The following is a 24,041-nucleotide window of genomic DNA, read 5'->3' as shown; positions in this document are numbered from 1 at the left end:
TTGTGTGTTCAGGTCTGCATAAGCTCAGTTTTACCTGATTTATTTACTTTGAACCTGTTTTCAAATTGGTCGATCCAAATTTAATTTTGAGTACCTCAATTAAAACTGGTTATATGGTTAAAATTTCACGTAGTTTTAAGAAAATAAACAATGCAATGCATATTAAGCACCAAATTAAATTACTTTATTTTTAATTAAATTTAATAAGGGTTGGTTGTAGTTTGTTTCTCTAAGTCCGATGTTGTTGATCTGATTTTTGCCTCAAACTTTTGACAGATTCCAGTCCAGTGCGCCAGATAACTTCATATGCTTCAGATGAGCCTGCTTATGCCACAAGAAGGGTGACACGCAGCCAACAACAGACCACTCCAGTCACACCGAAGAAATACCCTCTGCGACAGACCCGCTCCTCTGGATCAGAAACAGAACATCCTGTCGAGTTTTCCGACAAAGGTAAAATCATTGATGACTTTAGAGCTATAGAGTCATATAACACGGAAACAGGTCCTTCTTCCTAACCTGCCCATGCTGACTAAGATGCCCCATATACACTAGTCCCATCGGCCCACGTTTGGCACATATCCCTCAAAACGTTTCCTATCCATGGCACTTGGATACACAGAGAATAGAGGAGTGTGGGTCACATCTAGGTAGAGGGGGATAGTTTAACGGCATCGTGTTCAACAGTGACATTGTGGGTCAAAAGACCTGTTCCTGTGCTATTCTATATTTCGTAATGGGTGGTAGTTCAGACCTCCACATAAATTGCAATTTTTGTTCCGTGGGGATCTCCAGTCCGCAGTTGTAAAATTGTGCATATCACTCATAAGCAGATTCATATTTTATTTGCATTGCTCCATTTTGGTAGGTTTGTTGCCGCGTGAGGTGACCACAGTAGCTACCACCTGCCAGTTTCCTCATGGTGGACCTTGGGTCTCCTGCCGTCATCTCCACTACTCCTACTGGCACACGGAGTTCCCTCTGGGAATGTATCTTGTTTATCAGGATTGTCACATACCTTTGAGTGTATAAGAGAGCCATCTCCCTCCTCACTAAACCCTGTCATCTCCATGGGAGACAAGTGTGTGATGCTGAAGTGTTCCTTTAACTCCCCTGCTGTGTTGAATTGACTGAGCTCCTGCAAGGAATCGGTTGTAAAGTTCTATTTTTAGCTTTGTCTCTCTCTGAATCTAAATCACTTTTTGCTGTTTCCCATTGGATTTTAGCCATTGTTGTAAATTTTTGTTTTGTTTGTGTGCGGTACTTGTTTTAATGTCAATGATTTTTTTAAAACACAATATTTTAGCAATTTAGATATAAATTTTTAGAAAAGTAATTTCATTCTTAACTTTTCATTTCCATATATTTTCTTAAATTGCATGCTGGTATCTAATTTATTTGTAATATAACCACCTTAAATATATCCTTTTTTTAATAGCATGTGTATTTCACACAACAATCAGAAAGAAGACCAGACAGCTATAGCAAAGTTAATTATTTTGGTTATCTATATACTAAAACTCGTTTGTTATCTTGTTTGTGACTGAACTTCAGCCAAAACGGTACACGATAGCGCGACAATTTTAGGCCCACCTGACTCACCATTGTCACTTTAGTGATAATGCAAGTAGTTTTATTGAAATCGGTTATATTTTTAGTTATTCACATTTTAAAGTTTAAGAGGGGAGGGGGAGGGGGGAAGGGGGAGGAGAGGGGAGGGGGGGTTGAGGAGAGAGGGGCGGGGGGGGGGGGGAGGACAGGGTGCTGCACCAATGCAGGAGAGGTTTGGGCCCAACGGGTCCAATTTGTCTAGTTTGTTCATAAAACTACAAATATTGATGTTCTATTGTGATGGTTAATTCGTTTTACAAGGTTGGGCTGGGTGGGAAAGGGGCTCGAGTAATTTTCAACTCCAGCAAAATATTACACGATTTGAAAGTTTGTAAAGATTCTTTAAAAAAAAATGTGGAACGTTTATCAATTATACAATTTTTGAATCCTAGGTGACAATGATTAATGTTCCGTTAAAATAGTTTGTCCGTTCCACCTCTATCTGACGTGTGTCATAGTGTTCTGCTCGTATTATAGATTGATTGAAATAGTTCAGCTGCGATCCCGCCTTGCTGTAAACTGTCCTGCCTTTTTAAATCAAGGCCACGCAGTGAGATAACAAGCTTCTTTTTTGCACTGTAATGTCAATGAGAAAAGATTCCATCTATTCGGTTGCCAACAAATTCAGATCCTACTATTGCTGAGACTGGGTTTTACATGGCTTATCTGGGAGCTGAGAATTTATCTGAAGGGTCACCATGCTTGTGTAGGAGCTGCTTTTAAGTTCTTGCATGCTTTCATTGAAGCTTGTTTATATAGCTTATTGTTCTGTCCACAGCAGACATGTGCCCTGCGCTTTTATTGAACACAAAAGGAGGTTTACGGTGTCATGGTAACCATATTTGTCTGAGTCATCTCATTCACTCCACATCATGTTTATTTGGAAATGCTATGTTCGTGCTATAGTTTCCCTGATTGCCACGCATTATCTAAGCCTCTGGTGCAATTAGATTTTAAAAATGTATCTGTTGTGCTTCTTCATGTTAATAATGAATTCTGGAGAAAGCAAACGGTATGTTTGAAACATGCTAAAAAGTTGAAACAGACTTCATTCTACATGCTGTAAAGATCCATTTAATTAACCCAGTAAAACAATTTTTCTTCTGATCTGAAGCATGGATGAAACCTACAGATGTTGATGCTAAAAACAGAACATTGAATAAATGATGAAACAAGGAACTGCAGATGCTGGTTTACACAAAATGACATAAAGTGCTGGAGTGAGTCAGACATCTCTGGAAAACATGGCTAGATGATGTTTCGGGTTGGAACATTTCTTCAGACTGATTGTGGAGAGGGAGGGGGGAAGCTAGAAGAGAGGAGAAGCCGGACAAAGTGTGGCAGCTGATAGATAGACACAGGCTAGGGGTCTTTGTTTCAACCATCTGCCTCTCAACCCCCCCCCCCCCCAGCGCCTGTGTCCACCCACCACCTTCCAGTCGGAAGAAGAATCCCGACCTAAAACATCACCTAGCCATGTTCTGCAGAGATGCTGCCTGACCCACTGGGTAACTCCAGCACTCTGCGTCCTATTGAATAAATGATCATGGGATTTTAAATTGGAAAATCCCAAAGGGAAAGAAAATTACAGGAATCTGCACAAATTCATTGGTAATGATTTTCAAGGACACATAGAATTATTGCTCAATAGAATTTGAATCGAGCAGAAAACTAGTCATGATTCCAGCAGTAAATTGATAATGTCCTTTAAAATGTAATTGCCAGGAGGGTTGTTTTCTGAATTTGGTCTACGGATTGTTCATTTGAAAATAAGTTGTGGGATTGATGTAACATGACAAAGTTATCTCTAAGACTGTTGAATTCTTCATTCATTTAAGTCTAGAATTTCTGGACCTCTTGTGATTTCCATATTATTGTCTAACCTAATTCTGGCCTGTGGAACATCTTGAATATCTTGGGAAGATTTCCTCATGCGGACCTGTGGGGGGAAAAAACAAACATTCCTGCTCCAGTATTAACTAATCACTTCTTCGTTGCTCCTCTTTCTTGCATTTTCAGCTCCATTCACCACATGACAGCAATTCAATTTTAAATTGGTCAAATCTTTTTCAAATTGTATGTCATCAATAACTCCTAGTGATGAGTCCTCCCAGTGTTATCAATAAATGAGTAATTCTCTTTAAACAGTCTGAAGAAGGGTTCCAACCCGAAATGACGCCCAGCCTTTCTCCAGAGATGCTGCCTGGCCCACTGAATTACTCCAGCACTTTGTGTCTATCTTTGAGATGTCTTCCTCATTTTACTTCTTCAAAGGCATAGACTTATCGCCATGCTTTTCTGTGCCAGAAATTCCATTTTGATTATTTTTATCAAAAATCCAATTACTAACCTGAAGGTCCTTGGTGTATGTGTGTGCATATGGAGGGAGGCTATGGGACAGAACGGAATAACTTTAAACTGTGCACTGCTTGAATTGATTTTGCCTGCACAAAATTACTGCACCACATGGGTCTTGAATTGTGTGGATATTATAGCTTGAGGCAGGTCTTAACTCCAGAATTGAGACTTGCTTTGATGTTACTTGAAGGGGTCCTAACTGCCGGATATTACCAAGGTCTTGATTGCTGGTGATCACAGTTGTGGTCCCCACCATAAACTCCTGGGGGCTGTTGCCCCAAACCAAACTCTGGTCACTTATTCATTTTGTATGCAATCCCTATTTGGAAAGGTAGAAGGAATTCACTTGATGAAAATTATCTTTTCTCTCAGTAAGTCTATTCCATTGTGCTTGTTGTCGTGGGTCTTGTACATCATAAAGTTGTGCTTGGGGAGAGCCTCAGACCAAATACAGGCTCCGTGCACAAAATATTTAAAAATTATGTTACAATTTCAGGACATTGTGTGCCTCATATCAGCCACACTCGCCAAAACATTCATTGTTTCCTCTATCTAAACACTTTCATAGTCCCAGTCCTTGAAGTCTTCCCTAAAATGTGAATGAAATTCCCAAACTAGGAATGTTATATTCCAGGAAATTTCATCAATCTACATGGCTTACAAGCAGAAAATGTTGCTAAAATGATAGATACTATCTAGCTTGTGTCCAAACGTTTTTATTGAAACATATTTGTCACTTTCTCTCTCTTAGTGATCCTTTATTTTCTTATCACATTCGTTAGAAACTGCAAAACTACTGGTCTGTCTTTGTCTCCCCTCACTTTTAAAAGAAAAGGCAGTACCTCTCAGTCTCCTGCTTGTGCTTTCTCCAAAGACGTCTAGTTGTGGAACGGCTTGCCTCTGTCAGTATTTCTTCTTTTTAAAGCTTTTAAATGCAACCTGAATATTACCACCACATTGCCTTTTTTATTGTACTTTTCGGTCCAGGTAATGTCTTTAAACCATGTCATAAATGGGCTGCTCACACAAGTATTTTTAAGAATTGGATATGTAAAAATATTAGAGACTTTATTAATTTGCACTTTTAAAACCTCTATTTTTAGATACCAAAACTGCAGTCGACCACGATGAATCTCCCCCACGTACTCCTACAGGAAATGCTCCATCGTCTGAGTCTGATATTGATATTTCCAGTCCAAATGCGTCACACGATGAAAGCGTAGCAAAAGATGCTTCTATGAAAGACTCTGGGAGTGACCTTTCACACAGGCCAAAGCGCCGACGTTTTCATGAGAGTTATAATTTCAATATGAAGTGCCCTACCCCAGGCTGTAATTCTTTAGGTAAGACATTTTTCATTGTTTGCGGAATGTTTAAAGAATATTCTCAATTCACCCTACAAAAGGATAACATAAGAAACCACAGAAGCAGGAATCCTGAGCATGACACAATGTTCTGGAGGTACTCATCAGACCCACCTGAAGAAGGGTCCTGACCCAAAATGTGACCTGTTCATTCTCTCCATGGATGCTGCATGACCCTCTGAGTTTCTTTAGTACTTTTTGTTTGCCCCAAAAAAGACATCCATGGATGCTGCATGACCCTCTGAGTTTCTTTAGTACTTTTTGTTTGCCCCAAAAAAGACAAAATGGGTTACTGGTGTTTTATCAACAGGCAAGACTTTCTTTTGTGTGACTGAAATTTGCTCCTATTTTACATTTCATTCACAATTCTTCTGCAGTTCTTTGAGGAACATAATGCGTTGGCATGTAGCTTGTTCAGAAATATAATGAATAAGTAGTTCAAATTGACTTTCCCCACTCCATGGAAGGATAATTGTGAGATGAAATCCTAGTATCCATTTATTTCCAATAAAGAATGTTGGGTTGCAAAAATGAGGATGTATTCTTGATAGTTTCTGCCTGTTATCCAGAGCTAAAACACTCATAAAATACAAAGACAAAATAATAATCGAAGGAAGACTTTACCAAGGCGTGGAGAATAAAAATGGGATTAGTACAAGTGGGTGCTTGATTTAGATCTCTCAGATTTAGCTCAGATTGGTGCAGATGTAGTGAGGCAAGGAGCCTGTTTCCATGCTCTATTACTCTAATAATGATTTCTAATAATTCTTCCCCACCTCATACTTTGTTCTTTACGATGGTGTTATATATTGATAGATATTGTTGTCCTGATTCTTTGGAAACATACCTTTTATGTAGGATTCTGCCTCATCGGATATTCCGATTTAAATATTTCCAATGTGGTTAATAATATAGTGGGTGGAAGTCATACCCTGTGTTTCTGCCTTCATTTCCCTATCTATGGATACCCAAGGCCATTTGTTTCAGCCGGTCTCGAAACCGGGTCTTCCTGGAGTGTTAATCTCATTCATTCAATTCACAAGGTATGATCATTGCATATTTAACATTTATGTTTTTGTGCACTTGCATCGCCCAGCATGTTATTACGGTTTTCATTTTTTGACTGCAGTGTTCCTTTTCTTGCCACCATCAGCCTGGCCAAATTGCTTTGTTTAATTGTGTAGGAAGGAACTGCAGATGCTGGTTTACCCCGAAGATGGACACAAAATGCTGGAGTAACTCAGTGGGACAGGCAGCATCTCTGGATAGAAGGAATGGGTAACGTTTCGGGTTGTGACCCTTCTTCAGACTGAAGACCTGAAACGTCACCCATTTCTTCAATCCAGAGATGCTGCCTGTCCCGCTGAGTTACTCCAGCATTTTGTCTGCTTTGGTTCATAAATATCATTCTCTGTCTTGTTGTCACCAGCTCATTTAAATTTGTTCCCTAAAATATTGCATTCTAAAGAATTCTCTAGGATTTATGACAGTCCCTTCATCACATTCGTATATATGAGTGAACTAGGTTAATTTGCTTTTCAGCATATTTTTCTTTGTTGTGCTCTAATGAGGAGCTCTCACAGAATCTGCCCACGATAAGAAGGAAATGCTAATGGTGTATGCAATAAAAATATTTAGGCCTGTTTTATCTTTTATGTGTACTAAGCCTGGTTATGTACAGTATGATGATGTATTTAGTGTGACTGATGGCAAAGAATTATATATTTGAAATGGATAGAAGAAGTATGTTCTCTTTTCCTTGTTACTTGAGTTCTGAAGCAGCAAATCTGTACTATTGTCTCTGCTGACACCTAGTGGAACTTCAGCTGAGTTTCCGTTTCTCCTCAGCTTCTATTAAATGCCAGTTGCTGTAGAATTGTTTATATTTGCCAAAATAACTTTGGACAAGCCCACACAAAATATTCTCCAATATGCAATCTGTGGGGGAGAATTGAATATGATGAGTTTAATTTTCGTCTGAACTGTATTCTTGAAGAGGAATAATTACTGTTTATGGATCCTGATGTAACATTTTCAAATCCTTCGGGTATTACAAATTAATTTGATATAAATAATTCCTTCTGCAATGCAGTTATCGTTATAGGCAAATGTCACAAGTAACTTGACATTGTCTCCTAAATGGCAAAGTAACATGTGATGAGACCATTTGTTTTGGATTGAGGTTGAGAGAGTTCATACTAAGAACACTTTTGCATTTCAAGTACAATCAGGACTTTCTACAACCATTTCAAGCCTCAGATAGAACTTGATTGGATATAGCTCCCAAAAGATGACGCATTTAACTTTACATCACGTGGAGGTGTTAGTCTAGATTATATGCTTGAATCTTGTGACAGCCTTGTAACCAGTTAATCCTTTGATTTGGTTAAGAATATAATGTTTAAACAAGCTGAAAGTTAGAAAGCAATAGACAAAAGGGGAAAAGTTCAATCTCCTTTCTGTTTTGGATGAAAATTTGCATTGGTAATTTAAAACTGAGAACATACCTGATCATGTCACTATCTGATGCACATTATAATTTGAATTGAGATGTGTTTTTAATACTTTTACAGGTGAATTTAAGATCTGACGATATGGGTTAAAATGTGTTTTGAAATACATTCTTACATGTAGTTCATTTGGTTAAATATAGGTCACTTGACTGGAAAACATGAAAGGCATTTCTCCATATCTGGCTGTCCATTGTACCATAATCTATCTGCAGATGAATGTAAGGTAATGTACATTATACATGATGCTGTTCTATATATGTAGACAGATACCAATTCTGCTGAAAATAACACTACATTTCTGTTAGGTGACGAAGGGGATAGAGTGATGAGACCATTCATCACCATACCTTTTTGGAAGTTATTTTATTGCTCTGCTTTTGGATTGCCTTATGATCATATTTGGCCTGGCTTAATGGCTGACACAATTTAAACAAAAAATCCATGGGCTTTAAGAAGTCTAGTAATTAATTGCAGTTTTGGACAGGTGTATTTCTTTCAAAAGAAAATTGTTGCTTGTCTTCACTCCCAGGTTTAGCAAATACACCACCTTTCAAGCATATTTATTGTGTATGATATTTGAATTTACATTAGTTTAGTTTACTGATACAGCACAGAAACAGGCCTTCGTCCCACCGAGTCTGTGCCGACCTGCAATCCCTGTATCCTACACACGGGGTGAACATACTAACTTTATACAGACAGCACCTGTAGTCAATATCGATCCCGGGTCTCTGGTGCTGTAAGGCAGCAACTCTCCTGCTGCGCCACCGTGCACTACTGTTATGGAACATATTGCAACTTGCGTTACACATGCATTGTTGTAACGAATGATATGAACATTCATTCTTTGGTTCTGCTAAACTGCTCATTCCACTAATTTATTTGAGGAACCTGTGAGTGCTGAATTCTCTGCAGTTGATGATTCATATATGGATGATATAGTATCTGGTTGTTACTCTTGGTCAGCGTGAAGAACGTGAACTGTTCAGCCTACTTAACACGTTGGTTTGAATCCATGGTAGAAACAAACTAGGAACTACACTATCATTCTTTGTTTTCTACTTCTCAGAACTGGGAAATCACTGCCGACATAATATGTAAGGATCTTGAATGGTGAGCCGACAATTGTTTTGATAGCCCAGTTGGAGAAACAAAGCAGGAGTTTATTTATTTCAATTGATTTGTTACAATTGGTCTCCGAAGATTTCATACTAAGCAAATCTATGTCACAGCAGTGAATTGCCTTTAGTTATTGAAGACTCTTGCTGGACTCTTGAAGACCATTTGATTTCATTTCATATTTGAATGTAGACCATTGTACCATATTCTGGCTACAGAAGAATAAAAGGCAATGTGGATCAATATTGTTGTATTTTCTTCCTGTATTCTTAGTTGCCATCACTCCATACATTTCTGGAAAGGGAGGAGGGAGTAGGTGTTTGCAGGGGAGTAATTGGTTAAAGATAAATGAGGAAGAAGAGACAAGAAGGAAAATAAAGCATAGTTGAAGAAAGTTAGAAAAAAGGAACCGGAGGTGCTGGTTTACAAAAGAAGCGCTGGTGTAACTCAGCAGGTCAGGTAGCATCACTGGAGAATATAGATAGATTATGTTTTCGACTGAAGAAGGTTGCCGACCTGAAACATCACCGATCTATGTTCTCCAGAGATACTACCTAACCCACTGAGTTCCTCCAGTACTTTGTGTCTTCATGGATGAAGAAAGTTGCCTGGAAGATTAAGGACGGAGTTTGGAGAAGCAAAAGTGTTTGAGGCATTGAACTGATCAGCACGTAGAGAAGATGCAGAGCCCTACCTCTTTATTGATTGCTTCTATAAAGTCAAACTACAGTAAATAGTGGAGTAGGAACTTTTAGGATTATGCTTGTTAAGTTTGAATTGGGCTATTTAATGAAATACTTAGGAGATGGTTAACTAATGTTCTGCCCATCCAATAAATCCAGTATTTATCTAATTGTTCATATTCTGCTGTCTATTATCCTTTGCAGGTTAGAGCTCAGCAACGTGAAAGACAGATTGACGACAGAGCATTATCACAGAGACAAGATGAAAATAACAGACATGCAACTAGACATCAGGTATGTTTTCTAAACCTTTACTACAGTGGGACAAAATGGAACATTTGTAATCATGTCTGCTATCCTTAGTTGGTCATTCTTCCATGCATCTCCAGGAGGAGGAAGTATTTCAAAATAAGTTGAGGGTTAAGGGTAGATGAGGTAGGAGATCCAGAGGGACAATAAATCTCAGGTGGAGGAGGGTGGCGGGAAGCAAATTCACATGGAAAGAATAAATGGTAAAGAAGTGGAGCTGTGGTCAAGGAGTGAAGAAGGCAATGTTAAATGACTAACTAAGGAGGTAGGGCAAAGTGATGTCCTGAATGGGAAATTCATTCACTGAGTGTTGAGATAAGGAAGAAGTGTTGGCAGATGTAGAGGAATGGAAAGTTAATACGGTATGAAAGGTAGCATGCTCACCTATGTATTGGGAAGATTTGTCCGGATAGTTGCATATGGTGGAAGGTGCTGCTAAGAAGACATGCATCTGAGGGGTGTGGGGTGTTTCCAGTTGGTAATTTCTGTTTCAGCCCTTGGGTATGGAAAGAAGGCAGGAATGGAGTACGGATTGTGAATGATCAGCCATGATCACATTAAATGACGGTGCTGGCTCGAAGGGCCGAATGGCCTACTCCTGCACCTATTGTCTATTGACTGAATATGGTAAAGTAATGTTATGATACTAGTGGTGAAACTAATAGCTGTGTTCTGAAGAGATGATGGTATCTTATTACTGTGGGGTGGTCATATGTAGAGCAATTTTTCTTCAAACATTGATTTTTTTTTCCGTCCACAGCATGTCAATTTCCAGAATAACTTTAAATTGGTTCTCTTGTTCCCGATTTAAATTGCATTATAACCAGTTCGGCCTGCATAACATAAAAAGTGATTAATTAATTAAGTCATTAATTACAATTACAAATATATCCAATTAGCATTATTGAAACACGCATTACAGCAGAACTATCTGTACTTCTATTGTCATTTGCCAGGATTCAGTTTTCAATACACTAGTTTGAATGCAGGAAAAAATAAATGAGTGTCAATAATTTTTATTTTAATGTTAGGAAATTGCCTTGGCTGCTTCATTTATATATTAATTTATATTTTGTATCTAGAATTGGATTTAATCTTTTGGTGCGCTAAACCTTTTTTCTCGTGGAACTATTTTATAATTTTCAGCAAATTTGGACTGGTGTGGATAAATATTTTCTCAAACTTGCCCCTTGTCTGCAGGCTCCAACAGAAAAACAATTGCGATACAAGGAAAAGGTGGCAGAACTTCGGAAGAAACGGAATTCAGGGTTGACCAAAGAGCAAAAAGAAAAATATATGGTAAGATTATTCTGCCAAGTTTTATTTCTACATATTTCATGTGTGGTTGAGGTTATGTGCAAAAGGGAGGAACTGCACTTCATCATCATAAGTGAAGTGAACTAATTTTTAATTGATTGAGTAAATTGTGAAGGGTATTTTGTTTTCCGTTCTTATTCCCTCTTTTTTTGAATTTTTTTACCTTGCCTGGCAAATTATTAGGAATGGAGTTGAGGTGGAAGGGGTTGCAGAGGACATTGAACAATTTTTGCTGATGTGATATATTAATCATTTGATTATCTGCAGGTCCTTAACTCATTTAGAATCCACTGGAACCATTATTTTTAAGTTTTTTTGCTCATATACAGAAAATTGCACGCTGTTCTATCCAGCACTTATTACAAAATAAGTGCCTGCAAAATCAGCCAATGAACAATGGCTTTGCCTTTAAAAAAAATCAGTAACTTGTAAGACTTAAATAAATGAGAAGCCTTGAGGAGGGGAGGAAGCAATGGTGGGTGGTGCAGAGGGAGATTTGAGGACCAGGTTGGTCAGCAGAAGGTGAGGGGCAAGTGTTGGCTTCTGGGTACTACTGTGGAATGGAGATCTGTCATCATCAGTTACGTGTGATGTGGGAGAGGACTACCATCTTAGATTTAGGACAGAATAAAATTAGTCCAGCATATCATCTAGTGTATGCTAATTTGATGAGTTTATTGCAACAGAACTAAATTTCAAAAGGTATGTCTGGTGTGCAGCCACTCATGAATAACATGTTTAGCACAAATAACTGAGGACACATTTTGTTCCCCCCGATCTCTGACTTATCCATGAACTAGACAGTTCTGTTTTGAAGAGTCAGTGGTCTTACACTGGCGGACGGATTTGCGTTCCAATATTTCTCTCAGAATTTACGTTCCTATCGCTCCTGTCATTTGCTCTGTATGTCTGACCAGAATTTGACTTCTCCCAACAAATATTGTGCATCAATATATGGTGACATCACACCTGGAGTAATGTGTACATTTTTAGTCTCCTTACCTAAGAAAGGATATATTTGCTACCATGAGAGCACAGTGAAGCTTCATCAGACAGAATGCTGAGTTGGTGGGTTTCCCACATCGGGAGATTTGGTCAACTTATGTTCTTATTCACTTGCGTTTGGAAGTATAAGAGGGGAATCTCGTTGAAACTTAACAAAATTCTGATAGGGTAGGATATTTCCCCGTGCCTGGGAGCCAAGAATACGGGGCATAGTCTACAAATAGTCTGAAGAAGGGTCTCGGCCCGAAACGTCACCCATTCCTTCTCTTCAGAGATGCTGCCTGTCCCGCTGAGTTACTCCAGCTTTTTGGGTCTATCTTCGGCATAGTCTCAGGTTACAGGGCAAAGAATTTAGGACTGTGATGAGGAAAGATGTTTCCACTTTGACGAAGGCGAACCTGTGGAATTTGCTGCTTTAGAGGGTTTAGAGATCAGATCACTGAATATATATATTCAGGGCAATAGATACAATGCAAAAGGCATCAAGGGTTATGGGAAAAGAAGGTGGTAGTGAATGCGGTGAGCAGCCATGATCATATTGAATGGCAGTTCAGGTTGAATGACCTACTTTTGCTCCCAAATTGCAATACTTCTTTGTTTTTCTTAATACCCTATGTTGTATTCTTTAAATTAATACTTCTTAATTTGCTAAATAAATCATCCCAGTTTTAAACATAGAAACATAGAAAGTAGGTGCAGGAGTAGGCCATTCGGCCCTTCAAGCCAGCACCGCCATTCAATATGATCATGGCTGATTATCCAGAATCAGTACCCTGTTCCTGTTTTTTCCCCATATCCCTTGCTTCCGTTAGCCTTAAGAGCTATATCTAACTCTCTCTTGAATACATCCAGTGAATTGGCCTCCACTGCCTTATGTGGCAGAAAATTCCACAGATTCACAACTCTCTGGGTGGAAAAGTTTTTCCTCATCTCAGTCCTAAATGGCCTACCCCTTATTCTTAAACTGTGAGCCCCTGGTTCTGGACTTCCCCAATATCGGCAACATTTTTCCTGCATCAAGCCTGTCCAATCCCTTAAGAACTTTATATGTTTGTATAAGACCCCCTCGCATCCTTCTAAATTCCAGTGAATATAAGCCCAGTCGATCCATTCTTTCATCATATGTCAGTCGCGCCATCTTGGGAATTAACCTGGTGAACCTACGCTGCACACCCTCAATAGCAAGAATGTCCTTCCTCAAATTAGGAGACCAAAATGGCACAAAATACTCCAGGTGTGGTCTCACCAGGGCCCTGTACAACTGCAGTATGACCTCCTTGCTCCTTTACTCAAATCCTCTCGCAAAACATGACATTTGCTTTCTTCACTGCCTGATGTACCTGCATGCTGACTTTCAATGACTGATGTACAAGAACACCCAGGTCTCGTTGTACCTCCCCTTTTCATAATCTGACATTCAGATAATAATCTGCCGCCTTGTTCTTGCCACCAAAGTGGATAACCTCACATTTATCTACATTATACTGCATCTGCCCACTCATCCAACCTATCCAAATCACCTTGCAGCCTCATAGCTTCCTCTTCCAAACTCACACTGCCACCCAGCTTTGTGTCATCCACAAACTTGGAGATTTTACATTTAATTTCTTCGTCTAAATCGTTAATATATATTGTAAATAACTGGGGTCCCGGCACTGAGCCTTGTGGCACCCCACTAGTCAGTGTTTTTTTTGTTGTGATTTTGCTGGAATTTCAAGTTTTTTGTTTTTAATTTTTATTCTTTTTAGTTGTTGTCTGCGTAAAATTATGAGGTCACAAAATCAAGACAGAAGAGGGGTGGTATATTGATGGAAAAACATTTATGATAAATTTGCTTAATTTTTAACTGGTATGCATACCGGCACCTTTTGTCTACAGAAACACTATCCAGTGAAGAGTACTTGGTCTTTGCACTACATTTATAGCCGTAGAATTGGGGTAGGTGATTGAGTTTGCCTTGTAGGCTACAGTGACCATTAGTGGTAGATACGGCAATGGTGGTGTTATTCAAAGTCAAGCAGAGTAGTTGACTATACATTTGTAATTAGAGTTTTGGGTTATTATTCTGTTTATATCTGAAAGCATACCTGATTTGGTATGGTCTCTTAATTATACCCATGTAATATTTGCCTTCAGGAGCATCGGCAGTTGCATGGAAATACAAGAGAACCCCTTTTGGACAATCTTACATCTGATTTTGACTTAGAATTATTCCGTAAAGCTCAAGCACGAGCCTCCGAGGATCTGGTATGAAGTGATTTAAGTCTATTTTGCACCTTATCTCTGTTCCATTGAAGTAGGAATGTAGAGAAATAAATATGAAATTTAGTACTGAGCATATGCATGTTAGAAATTTGCTGGAAGGAAATGGTTTTATACAGTCGCTTTTCAACAGTAAACTTTACAGTCTATGATTGTTTAATTTGTTCTTATAATGCAAAAAAATTGAAAACCAATTTTAAGCAAACTTATTTTTTTTTCAGACCTCACCTTTGGATACTTTTAAAATTTAGAGTTGTTTCAGAAAAATCAACATTGATTATTGTTTCTAGTAATGTGTGAGAGTTGGGGTAGGGAAGAGTTAATAGCAAAACAGTTGAATAAGATTATTCTTTTAGATTTATTTTGCTGTTAATGCCAAAAAAAGGTTTTGGTTTAAATTATACAAAATAATTTTCATGTCAAAGCCGAGAAAATGAGTAATTTCAACAATTACGTTGTATGCAATTGTGGAAGTTTTGGTTGAAAATTGAGTGTCTATTTATATTCCTCACACTGCTAATGTTTGTAACCACTTGGATCTCACATCATTAGCACTTACGGCTTATGCGGAAACATCACAGGAAAACAGATCTTAAAGTTTATGCTACAGATCATGACGATAAAAACGTGTCATTTCCCCTATGGGACTATGATTTGCATTTAGCCTTGTCTACATTGAGTTATCAAAACATTAAAAATAAATAAATTTGGGCTACTAATGCCCAGTTCCTGGCAACCATGGGTGCCCATAATATGACGTGGGTTGGCTTATGTTCTGAATCATAAAAGGTATACAGTAATAAAGGTGTAAGATGCATGAAACCACATTTTGTCCCGGTCTCCTAGTGTATTTAGCCTGAGAGCTTGGTACTAACACTGGATGGCAGTATTGATGAACTATTCATTATTAAACAAGCAAAGTGAACAGTATTTTTCTTTGTTTCTGGGACAAAAAAATTCTATTGGTTTCAATAATATGTATTAGTTTGTGTGATTGAGCGCTGCTTTTTATGCAGATAAACAAGACAGAATTTGAAATATTTTCATGTGGGATATAACTAACAGTAAATTGAAAATATGCACTGCCGCATAATAATGTAATTGTTATTACTTTTTTTCCTATTGCGAGACCAGAGTTGCAAGCCATTCCGATTACTTGAACATTATTATACACCTTCAATTGTCTTTCTTTGCTGTAGGAGAAATTGAGGTTACAAGGGCAAATCACAGAAGGCAGTAACATGATTAAGACCATTGTGTTTGGTCGATATGAACTGGATACCTGGTACCATTCTCCTTATCCTGAAGAGTACGCTCGTCTAGGAAGGCTATACATGTGCGAGTTCTGTCTTAAATACATGAAAAGTCAAACCATTCTTCGGAGGCATATGGTAAGTCATTTGGTAGCAAAAGTGATGTATTGAATTAGTTCAGATTTAATTCAAGATTAATAATTACGCAAAGGCAATTCCTTTGTAAGGGGTATGTCGGTGATTTGAAGTTCTGCAGCAGCCCCGGTATAAATTGATCTTTGCAGGCAACTAAAGGTGATAACTGATTTATCTAACATGGCTGCCCTATTTTCAATAACATTCAGTTGCTGCGATTTTTACAGTAGTTGCAGCAAAACCATACAAAACCTGCCCAGGCAGCGCTGGAGGTCAGGATTGAACCTGGGTCATTGGAGCTGTGGTGCAGAAGCTCAATTAGAAGCATCTCTGCTGTCCTGTTCTTAGTGGTCAAAAAAGATTTGACCTGGGTGTCTTACCTGCAGCAGGTTTTGCCATCTCTGCCAACTACATTTGTGATGTAATTGTCTTTAAAAAGCACAGAAATTATAGTTTACTGTTGGCGAGGTGCAGAAACAATGCATTAAAAAAATAATATAGAATGAAAACAGATAATGTTGGAATAACTCATCAGATGGCCATCTTCTGTGAAAAGAGAAACATTCAATATTTTGGTCTACGAGCCTTTGACAGATCTTAAGGTGAAATGGACAGGCAGAAATCCCCCCTGAGGAGAATGGTTCAGTGAATTTAATAGTAAATGAAAATCAAAATATGTAGCAGATGGGACACAAAGTGCTGGAGTAACTCAGCAGGTCAGCCAGCATCTGTCAGAATGTAAAAAATGTAATATTACTTTAAAAATCAGTGGAGAAAGTTGGGAAAAACTGTGTTGTAGCGTTTAATGTACAGTATGTCAAACACTTTTTTAATTTTGAGTTTTATTCTGTGTTGAATTGTGTGAACAATATTTTATGTTCAGCTGTCTGTAGTAATTATCCTGAACATTATTTAAAAACTGTTTCTAAAACATTAAATTATCACTTTTTTTGAAAATGAGTATGGAAGTTGGATCACGATGAACTAGTTGAAGTGGAAGAGGATAAATATTTGATAGACCTAAAAATTGAGGGGTTTGGAGAAAAGCTGAAGAAGAGGATTTGTGGTCAGCATAGATCAGCCGTGAGAACATCAAATGAGGGCCAGACTTGGAGCCTGAAGGCCTTCTACTAGTCAGATTTTCTTGTGTCCTTGATCATGCAGCACAAGTGGCAGAGCTGGTACAACAGCTGCCTCACAGCTCAAGTGACTCAGGTTCAATGCTGACTGTGCTATGTATGTAGAGTTTGCACATTATCCACGTGACTATGTGAATGTCTTCTAGGAATTCCAGTATTCTCCCACAAATCATTGTGTACATTGGTATATTAATTGGTCACTGTAAATCCCCTCTAATATGTAGGTGAATGGTAGAGCCTGAGGAAAGTTGGTGGGAATGTGGGGTGAACAAAATAGATTATTGCAACTGGGGGCTGGTGTCCGTTTTATATGATTGTTTGAATCTTGGCTGTTCTTGCACTTGCTGTCTGCTGTGGTTTATCATTGGGCTTTAGATTAGTTCCCTGAAGTATCTTGACGTTTATCTATCCTAATCTTTTACTCAACTGTAAAAAGAACATTACATTCAGTTCTTGAAGATGACCTTTCAGCATGCCACAGAGCACCGTTTAGTATCATTTCTTGATTAGCACAGGTGTCAGGGGTTATGGGGAGAAGGCAGGAGAATGGGATTGGGAGGGAGAGATAGATCAGCCATGATTGAATGGTGGAGTAGACGGGCAAAATGGCCTAACTCTGCTCCTATCACTTATGACCATTTCAAAGTTCGCTTAAAAAGATTGTCAACCTTTTTCTGGGTTACTTTACTGCTTTTAAATGCAACCATCGGATGTTTTATGCATAGGTATTGCAGTTTTATAATAACCAAATAATGGATAGTTATTAATGAACACTTTTGGCGACTTGTATTGTACTCTGCAAATATTTACCTCGTTATGAAGGAGAAATTTAATGTTATAAAATTTTCTCCATACCAGAGAAAAGTAAATTTGATCTCTCATTTCTAAGTTTATAGAACTTCACGTTGGTTTTATGTTAAACAGAAGATATATAAAATTAACACAATTCACGGAAATGAAATAGAAATGTTAATAATTTATTCTGTGGGTAAGCTCAATTGCTCTATTTTCTTTTACTACTTCCAGGCAAAATGTGTATGGAAACACCCTCCAGGTGATGAAATCTACAGAAAAGGAAATATTTCAGTATTTGAGGTGGATGGGAAGAAAAATAAGGTACTTTCTGTTTTTTAAAAAAAGATCATGGATAATGTTAATCTTGAAATTACCATTTTTGAATTTATTGAAAGCCTCTTGGAAATGGCATACCAAATATATTTGAATCAATCCCATTTCAAAGCTTAATTATTTTGCAACATCCAAGTAACGATTTCAAAAGCTATTAATAATTGATGTATATTTCCTCGAACAAACTCGGTGATATGTACTTACAGGTTTTGTGCCAACTGCAGATTTTGAAATTATACCCTATATATCCAATCCCTAAAATGAATATATTATTAGTAAAAAGCTTGCCGAGGAGATCTTCAATCCTAAGAAATAGCTATCCGCCATGATTTTCTGTCACTCAGCCAACCTCTTACCCACACAACTGCTGCTCCTTTTAAGCCATCGCTTCAATCTTGGTGACGAGTCTGTTATGTGGCACTTCATTAAACCAGGACAAATAATGACTTTTAATTGTTGGCAAATCAACTTTTGTTATATAACCTACACACCTTCCAGTTGCAATGGGTCTCAACATCCTGTCAGCCCAGAAATTCATTGTCATCTGATGTCTTGGCTTTATAAAGTGCAATGAAGGAAAGTTATGTTTATTTTCGTTTGGCCTATAAACTCGTATGGGAAGTGAGTTGAGGGATGGAGATCACATTCTGACTGTGATTGTTTGGTGAGAGTAGGGTTTCAAAATGTGCTGGATTTCTTGGAATAAACAAGAGTACATGTTTTATTTGATCTGCAGCTGGTAAAGGAGTCAAGTCAAGTCAAGTCAATTTTATTTGTATAGCACATTTAAAAACAACCCACGTTGACCAAAGTGCTGCACATCTGATTAGGAAAAAAAAAAAAAGAAACATACAGTGGCAGGCAGCCAAACACAACGGCGCGGCCATCTTGAACAAAATGTTTAACTAAAGCAGAATGGTGTCCCGCGGCCGAGCCGCACCGGGCGCTGTTCAGTCCCGCGGCCGAGCCACGCCGTGCACATATTCTGTTCTGTTTTGCTGCTGCTCTTGGTGCGGAGGGTATGGATTTGTCACTTGTTAGAACCTCAAATCTTCTATGGAATGAACAGTTCAGCTGTTTAAGACAAAGACGCAAGGAACTGCAGGTGCTGGAATCTTGAGCAAAATACAAAGTGTTGGGGGAACTCAGCAGGTCAGGCAGCATCTGTGGAAGGAATGGACTGGTGACGTTTCAGGTTGAGTCTGAAGAAGTATCCTTCCAAAGATACTGCCTGTCTGACTGAGTTTTGCTCAGCAGATTGAATGTGCTCTCTCCACTCAATGCTCAGATACCCAATATAAAAGATTTCAAGCTTGGAATGTTTTGATAACAGTAGGAGTGTTCGACTTATCTTGATTTCCTTTCAAGAGATCGCCTGCTTTTAATTTCTCTCTAATAACTTCTGCTAAGTAAATTTATGTGAGGAAAGCTCTGATTTTTCATCTGACATTTTATTCATGTAACTAGGAAAATTGACAGGGGAGAGCCGGTGGATGTGGTGTACCTCGACTTTCAGAAAGCTTTCGACAAGGTCCCACATAGGAGATTGGTGGGCAAAATTAGAGCACATGGTATTGGAGGTAGGGTACTGACATGGATAGAAAGTTGGTTGACAGACAGAAAGCAAAGAGTGGGGATAAATGGGTCCCTTTCAGAATGGCAGGCAGTGACTAGTGGGGTACCGCAAGGCTCGGTGTTGGGACCGCAGCTATTTACAATATACATCAATGACTTGGATGAAGGGATTAAAAGTACCATTAGCAAATTTGCAGATGATACAAAGCTGGGTGGCAGTGCGAACTGTGAGGAAGATGCTATGAGGTTGCAGGGTGACTTGGACAGGTTGTGTGAGTGGGTGGATGCTTGGCAGATGCAGTTTAATGTGGATAAGTGTGAGGTTATCCACTTTGGTGGTAAGAATAGGAAGGCAGATTATTATCTGAATGGTGTCAAGTTAGGAAAAGGGGACGTACAACGTGATCTGGGTGTTCTAGTGCATCAGTCACTGAAAGGAAGCATGCAGGTACAGCAGGCAGTGAAGAAAGCCAATGGAATGTTGGCCTTCATAACAAGAGGAGTTGAGTATAGGAGCAAAGAGGTCCTTCTGCAGTTGTACAGGGCCCTAGTGAGACCGCACCTGGAGTACTCTGTGCAGTTTTGGTCTCCAAATTTGAGGAATGATATTCTTGCTATTGAGGGCGTGCAGCGTAGGTTTACTAGGTTAATTCCCGGAATGGCGGGACTATCATATGTTGAAAGACTGGAGCGACTAGGCTTGTATACACTGGAATTTAGAAGGATGAGAGGGGATCTTATCGAAACGTATAAGATTATTAAGGGGTTGGACACATTAGAGGTAGGAAACATGTTCCCAATGTTGGGGGAGTCCAGAACCAGGGGCCACAGTTTAAGAATAAGGGGTAGGCCATTTAGAACAGAGATGAGGAAAAACTTTTTCAGTCAGAGAGTTGTGAATCTGTGGAATTCTCTGCCTCAGAGGGCAGTGGAGGCCAATTCTCTGAATACATTTAAGAGAGAGCTAGATAGAGCTCTTAAGGATAGCGGAGTCAGGGGGTATGGGGAGAAAGCAGGAACGGGGTACTGATTGAGAATGATCAGCCATGATCACATTGAATGCTGTCTCGAAGGGCCGAATGGCCTACTCCTGCACCTATTGTCTATTCTAAATGGATTGATTTAATCTATTTTTTCTTTTACTCTAGATCTACTGCCAGAACCTATGCCTTCTGGCGAAGCTATTTTTGGACCACAAGACATTATATTACGATGTAGAACCTTTCTTGTTTTATGTGATGACAGAAGCTGATAATACAGGATGTCATCTTGTTGGATATTTCTCCAAGGTAAAGGATGGTGATGGTTTTATGCCTCATTTTGGCAATTTGATTGACGTGGCAAAAGATGTTAAAGCCTTAGGCATTAAATTACTGCTGATGAAATGCTGAACATATACTGGTCTGGAAATTTACCATCAAAGTAATGAGCTTAATCTCCATGTTGTTATTTGAAATAATTCAAATATTTTTAATTGGGTAATGACACTACGTCAATTTTAAATTGTTGCAAACTGCTTGATGATTTGCATTACTTCGTTGGTAGCCTCATGAAAAGTCGCCTTTGGGTTAATCTGGTAAGTTTCAAGAAGTTGAAACTGATGAAACATCCTGCAAAAGCCTTATAGCAACCTTGCACGAGTCCTATTGTTCATAGCAGCAATGCCACCTAATTTGTAGCTCAGATGAACATTTGAAACCATTCTATTTTGTTCCATCATTAGATAAATTATTCTAAGAGATAATCAAAATTTCTCATTTTAAAATGTATTCTTTCCCTGTCATCCTTTTTAAATCAACCTCTCAATTTAAATTTAGACTTTAGAGATACAGCACAGAAATAGGCCGTTTGGCCCCCCTGAGTCTATGCCGACCTCTGATCATTTCGTACACTAACACTATCCACACAGACTAGGGACAATTTACAATTTTACTGAAGCCAATTAACCTACAAACCTGTACATCTTTGGAGTGTGGGAGGTAACCAAAGCACCTGAAGAAAAGCCAAACGGTCACGAGGAGAACGTACAATCGCCGTACAGACAGCACCCGCAGTCAGGATCGAACCTGGGTCTCGGCGCTGTAAGGCAACAGCTCTACCGCTGCACCACTGTGCCATCCTGCTACACCACTGTGCTGGCTAACTTTATTTCTGCTTCTATTTTTGGCTCACTGGTTGAGGAGAGAGGCTGTTGCTTCTATCATGTGCCCTAATTCCAATTTCCTTACATGGAGCCTACTCACCGAAACCAAAGCAACAAAATATTTAAGAGATGAAAGAACACATCTAATGGGACAGACACAAAATGCTTCCGTCCGGAAAATGTTTATAAGATGTTTTTTCGTGCATTAATTTAATGAAGTAATTTAAACTGCTCCATTAGCATTAAATGTCTTTCCTTTAAAATTTTGGTTAATGAAATGACAATTTATGGTTATGTGCTGATGTTGCTGAATTATGGGCTGCAGAACATACTGAAATAATTAATATTATAACAACATTGATGCACCGTCCAATACCAAACTTGTGTAAATATATAAAAGATGAGCGGCACAGTGGCGCAGCTGGTAGAGCCGCTTCCTCACAACATCAGGCACCCGGGTTTGATCCTGACCTTGGGTGCAATCTGTGAGGAATTTGCACGTTCTCCTTGTGACCACGTGGCTTTCCTCCAGGTGCTCCAGTTTCCTCCAACATCCCAAAGGTTAATTGGCCTCTGTAAATTGTCCCAAATGTGTAGGGAGAGGATACAAAAGTGGGATAACATAGAACTGGTATGATTGAGTGATCGATAGTCAGCTTGGACTCGGTGGGCCAAAGGGCCTGTTTCTGTGCTGCATTGCTAAAGTAAACTAATAATGTGTTGGGTGGGTTATTCACGTGAGCAAATCAAACTACCTGACAACTAATTTTGTTTCATTACTACATCTTGGCCAGTTTTTACAATTTTAAAAAACAATCTGCAATCTGGAAGATAAGGGATTCAAACATAATAGGTTTCTTTACCAAGGGAATGTTTAAATAAATACTTTGTAAAGCGCAAATAGTGTATAGGTTATGTAATATTAGCATAAAATTCATAAGCAATTGAAGCAACTGTCAAATCCTCACAGGGCAATTGAGCTGCCGGTTCCTTTTGAGAAATTAATTTGTTTATGTTGCTTGAATCTGTCTCAGCTTATTCACAGATGAGTTTCTTTTTGCCGATGTATTCACAGTATCTCAGATCCATAATCAGCATTCGGTCAGAGCATATCAAACCCAGGAGGCTTTGTGCAAATGGAGTAAACATTTCACTGAATAGATTCTGCAGTTATACAAGCCATCTGGGAAATAATAGCAGGGATGTTATCAATTATGCCTAGAGCCAGTATAGACTTTGTATTCTGAAGGATTCGAGCATTGCTTTGCTCTGTCATCACTAACAACAAAAATAGTGATTTATTCCAGGTTTGAAATTTCTGCAAAAAAGAGTAGAGAACGGAAAACATTCTTTAGGCACGTCAGAGTTCATCCATCAATTATCCCAGCTCGATGTTGTGACAAATATGGTTTTGTTTGAATATGCTTAAAAAAAATTGTGAAACTATTTTAAATTAATTTAGATTCTTGAATGTTATTTTAAATTAATCTGGAGTCTCAAAGGTTACAACAGATCTGACTACTTAAAAAATATATATTCTCAGAAGTAGCAAAGATAGATAGATTATGCCTAATTACTTAACCCTTGCTGTGCTGAGATGATTAGGCTGGACAGCCTTCTTGATTTACTGCAGATCTGTTTCTTTTTTGATGCAACTGAGTGTCTTGCCGGCGGGGAGTTGAAAGTCATCCACACATCATGGAATTGTAGTCATGTATTGGCAAGGCTAGATAAGGATGACAATTTCCTGTTTTGAACATCAATTTGGATTCTTATAACAAACCTGTAGCTGCAAGACCTTTTTTTTAAACTAATAGCAATAAGTACATTGGAACTTTTATAAATTAAACGGCTGGTGGCGCAGCCATAGAGTTGCTGTCTTACAGCACTAGAGATGATCTTGACTACGGGTGCTGTCTGTACAGAGTTTGTACATTCTCCCCGTGACCAGTTTCCTCCTACACGCAAAGACGTGCAGGTTTGTAGGTTAATTGGCTTCAGTAAAAAATTGGAAATTGTCCCTAGTTTGTAGTGTGTGCTAGTGTAACGGGGATCACTGATAGGCGTAGACTTGATGGGCTGATGGACCTGTTCCTGTACTAAGTGGCTGTACTATACTAAATGGCT

At 38.8% G+C, this 24,041-nt stretch overlaps 1 protein-coding gene across 1 annotated transcript in view; it reads left to right on the top strand.

Moving 5' to 3' along the window:
• Nucleotides 1-24,041, top strand: part of kat7b (K(lysine) acetyltransferase 7b) — a 70,994-nt gene that overhangs the window by 30,318 nt on the left and 16,635 nt on the right. Inside the window, exons 4-12 of the mRNA XM_078424506.1 lie at nt 277-453; nt 5,073-5,312; nt 7,987-8,069; nt 9,853-9,942; nt 11,158-11,256; nt 14,416-14,526; nt 15,741-15,932; nt 18,095-18,184; nt 20,920-21,060. Coding sequence (XP_078280632.1) covers nt 277-453; nt 5,073-5,312; nt 7,987-8,069; nt 9,853-9,942; nt 11,158-11,256; nt 14,416-14,526; nt 15,741-15,932; nt 18,095-18,184; nt 20,920-21,060 — 1,223 coding nt within the window. The remainder of the gene's footprint in view (nt 1-276; nt 454-5,072; nt 5,313-7,986; nt 8,070-9,852; nt 9,943-11,157; nt 11,257-14,415; nt 14,527-15,740; nt 15,933-18,094; nt 18,185-20,919; nt 21,061-24,041) is intronic.

This window comes from Rhinoraja longicauda, chromosome 29 (genome assembly GCF_053455715.1).
Source record: "Rhinoraja longicauda isolate Sanriku21f chromosome 29, sRhiLon1.1, whole genome shotgun sequence".
In the NCBI taxonomy this organism is placed as follows: domain Eukaryota; kingdom Metazoa; phylum Chordata; class Chondrichthyes; order Rajiformes; family Arhynchobatidae; genus Rhinoraja; species Rhinoraja longicauda.
This window is presented reverse-complemented; position numbering and strand designations above follow the sequence as displayed.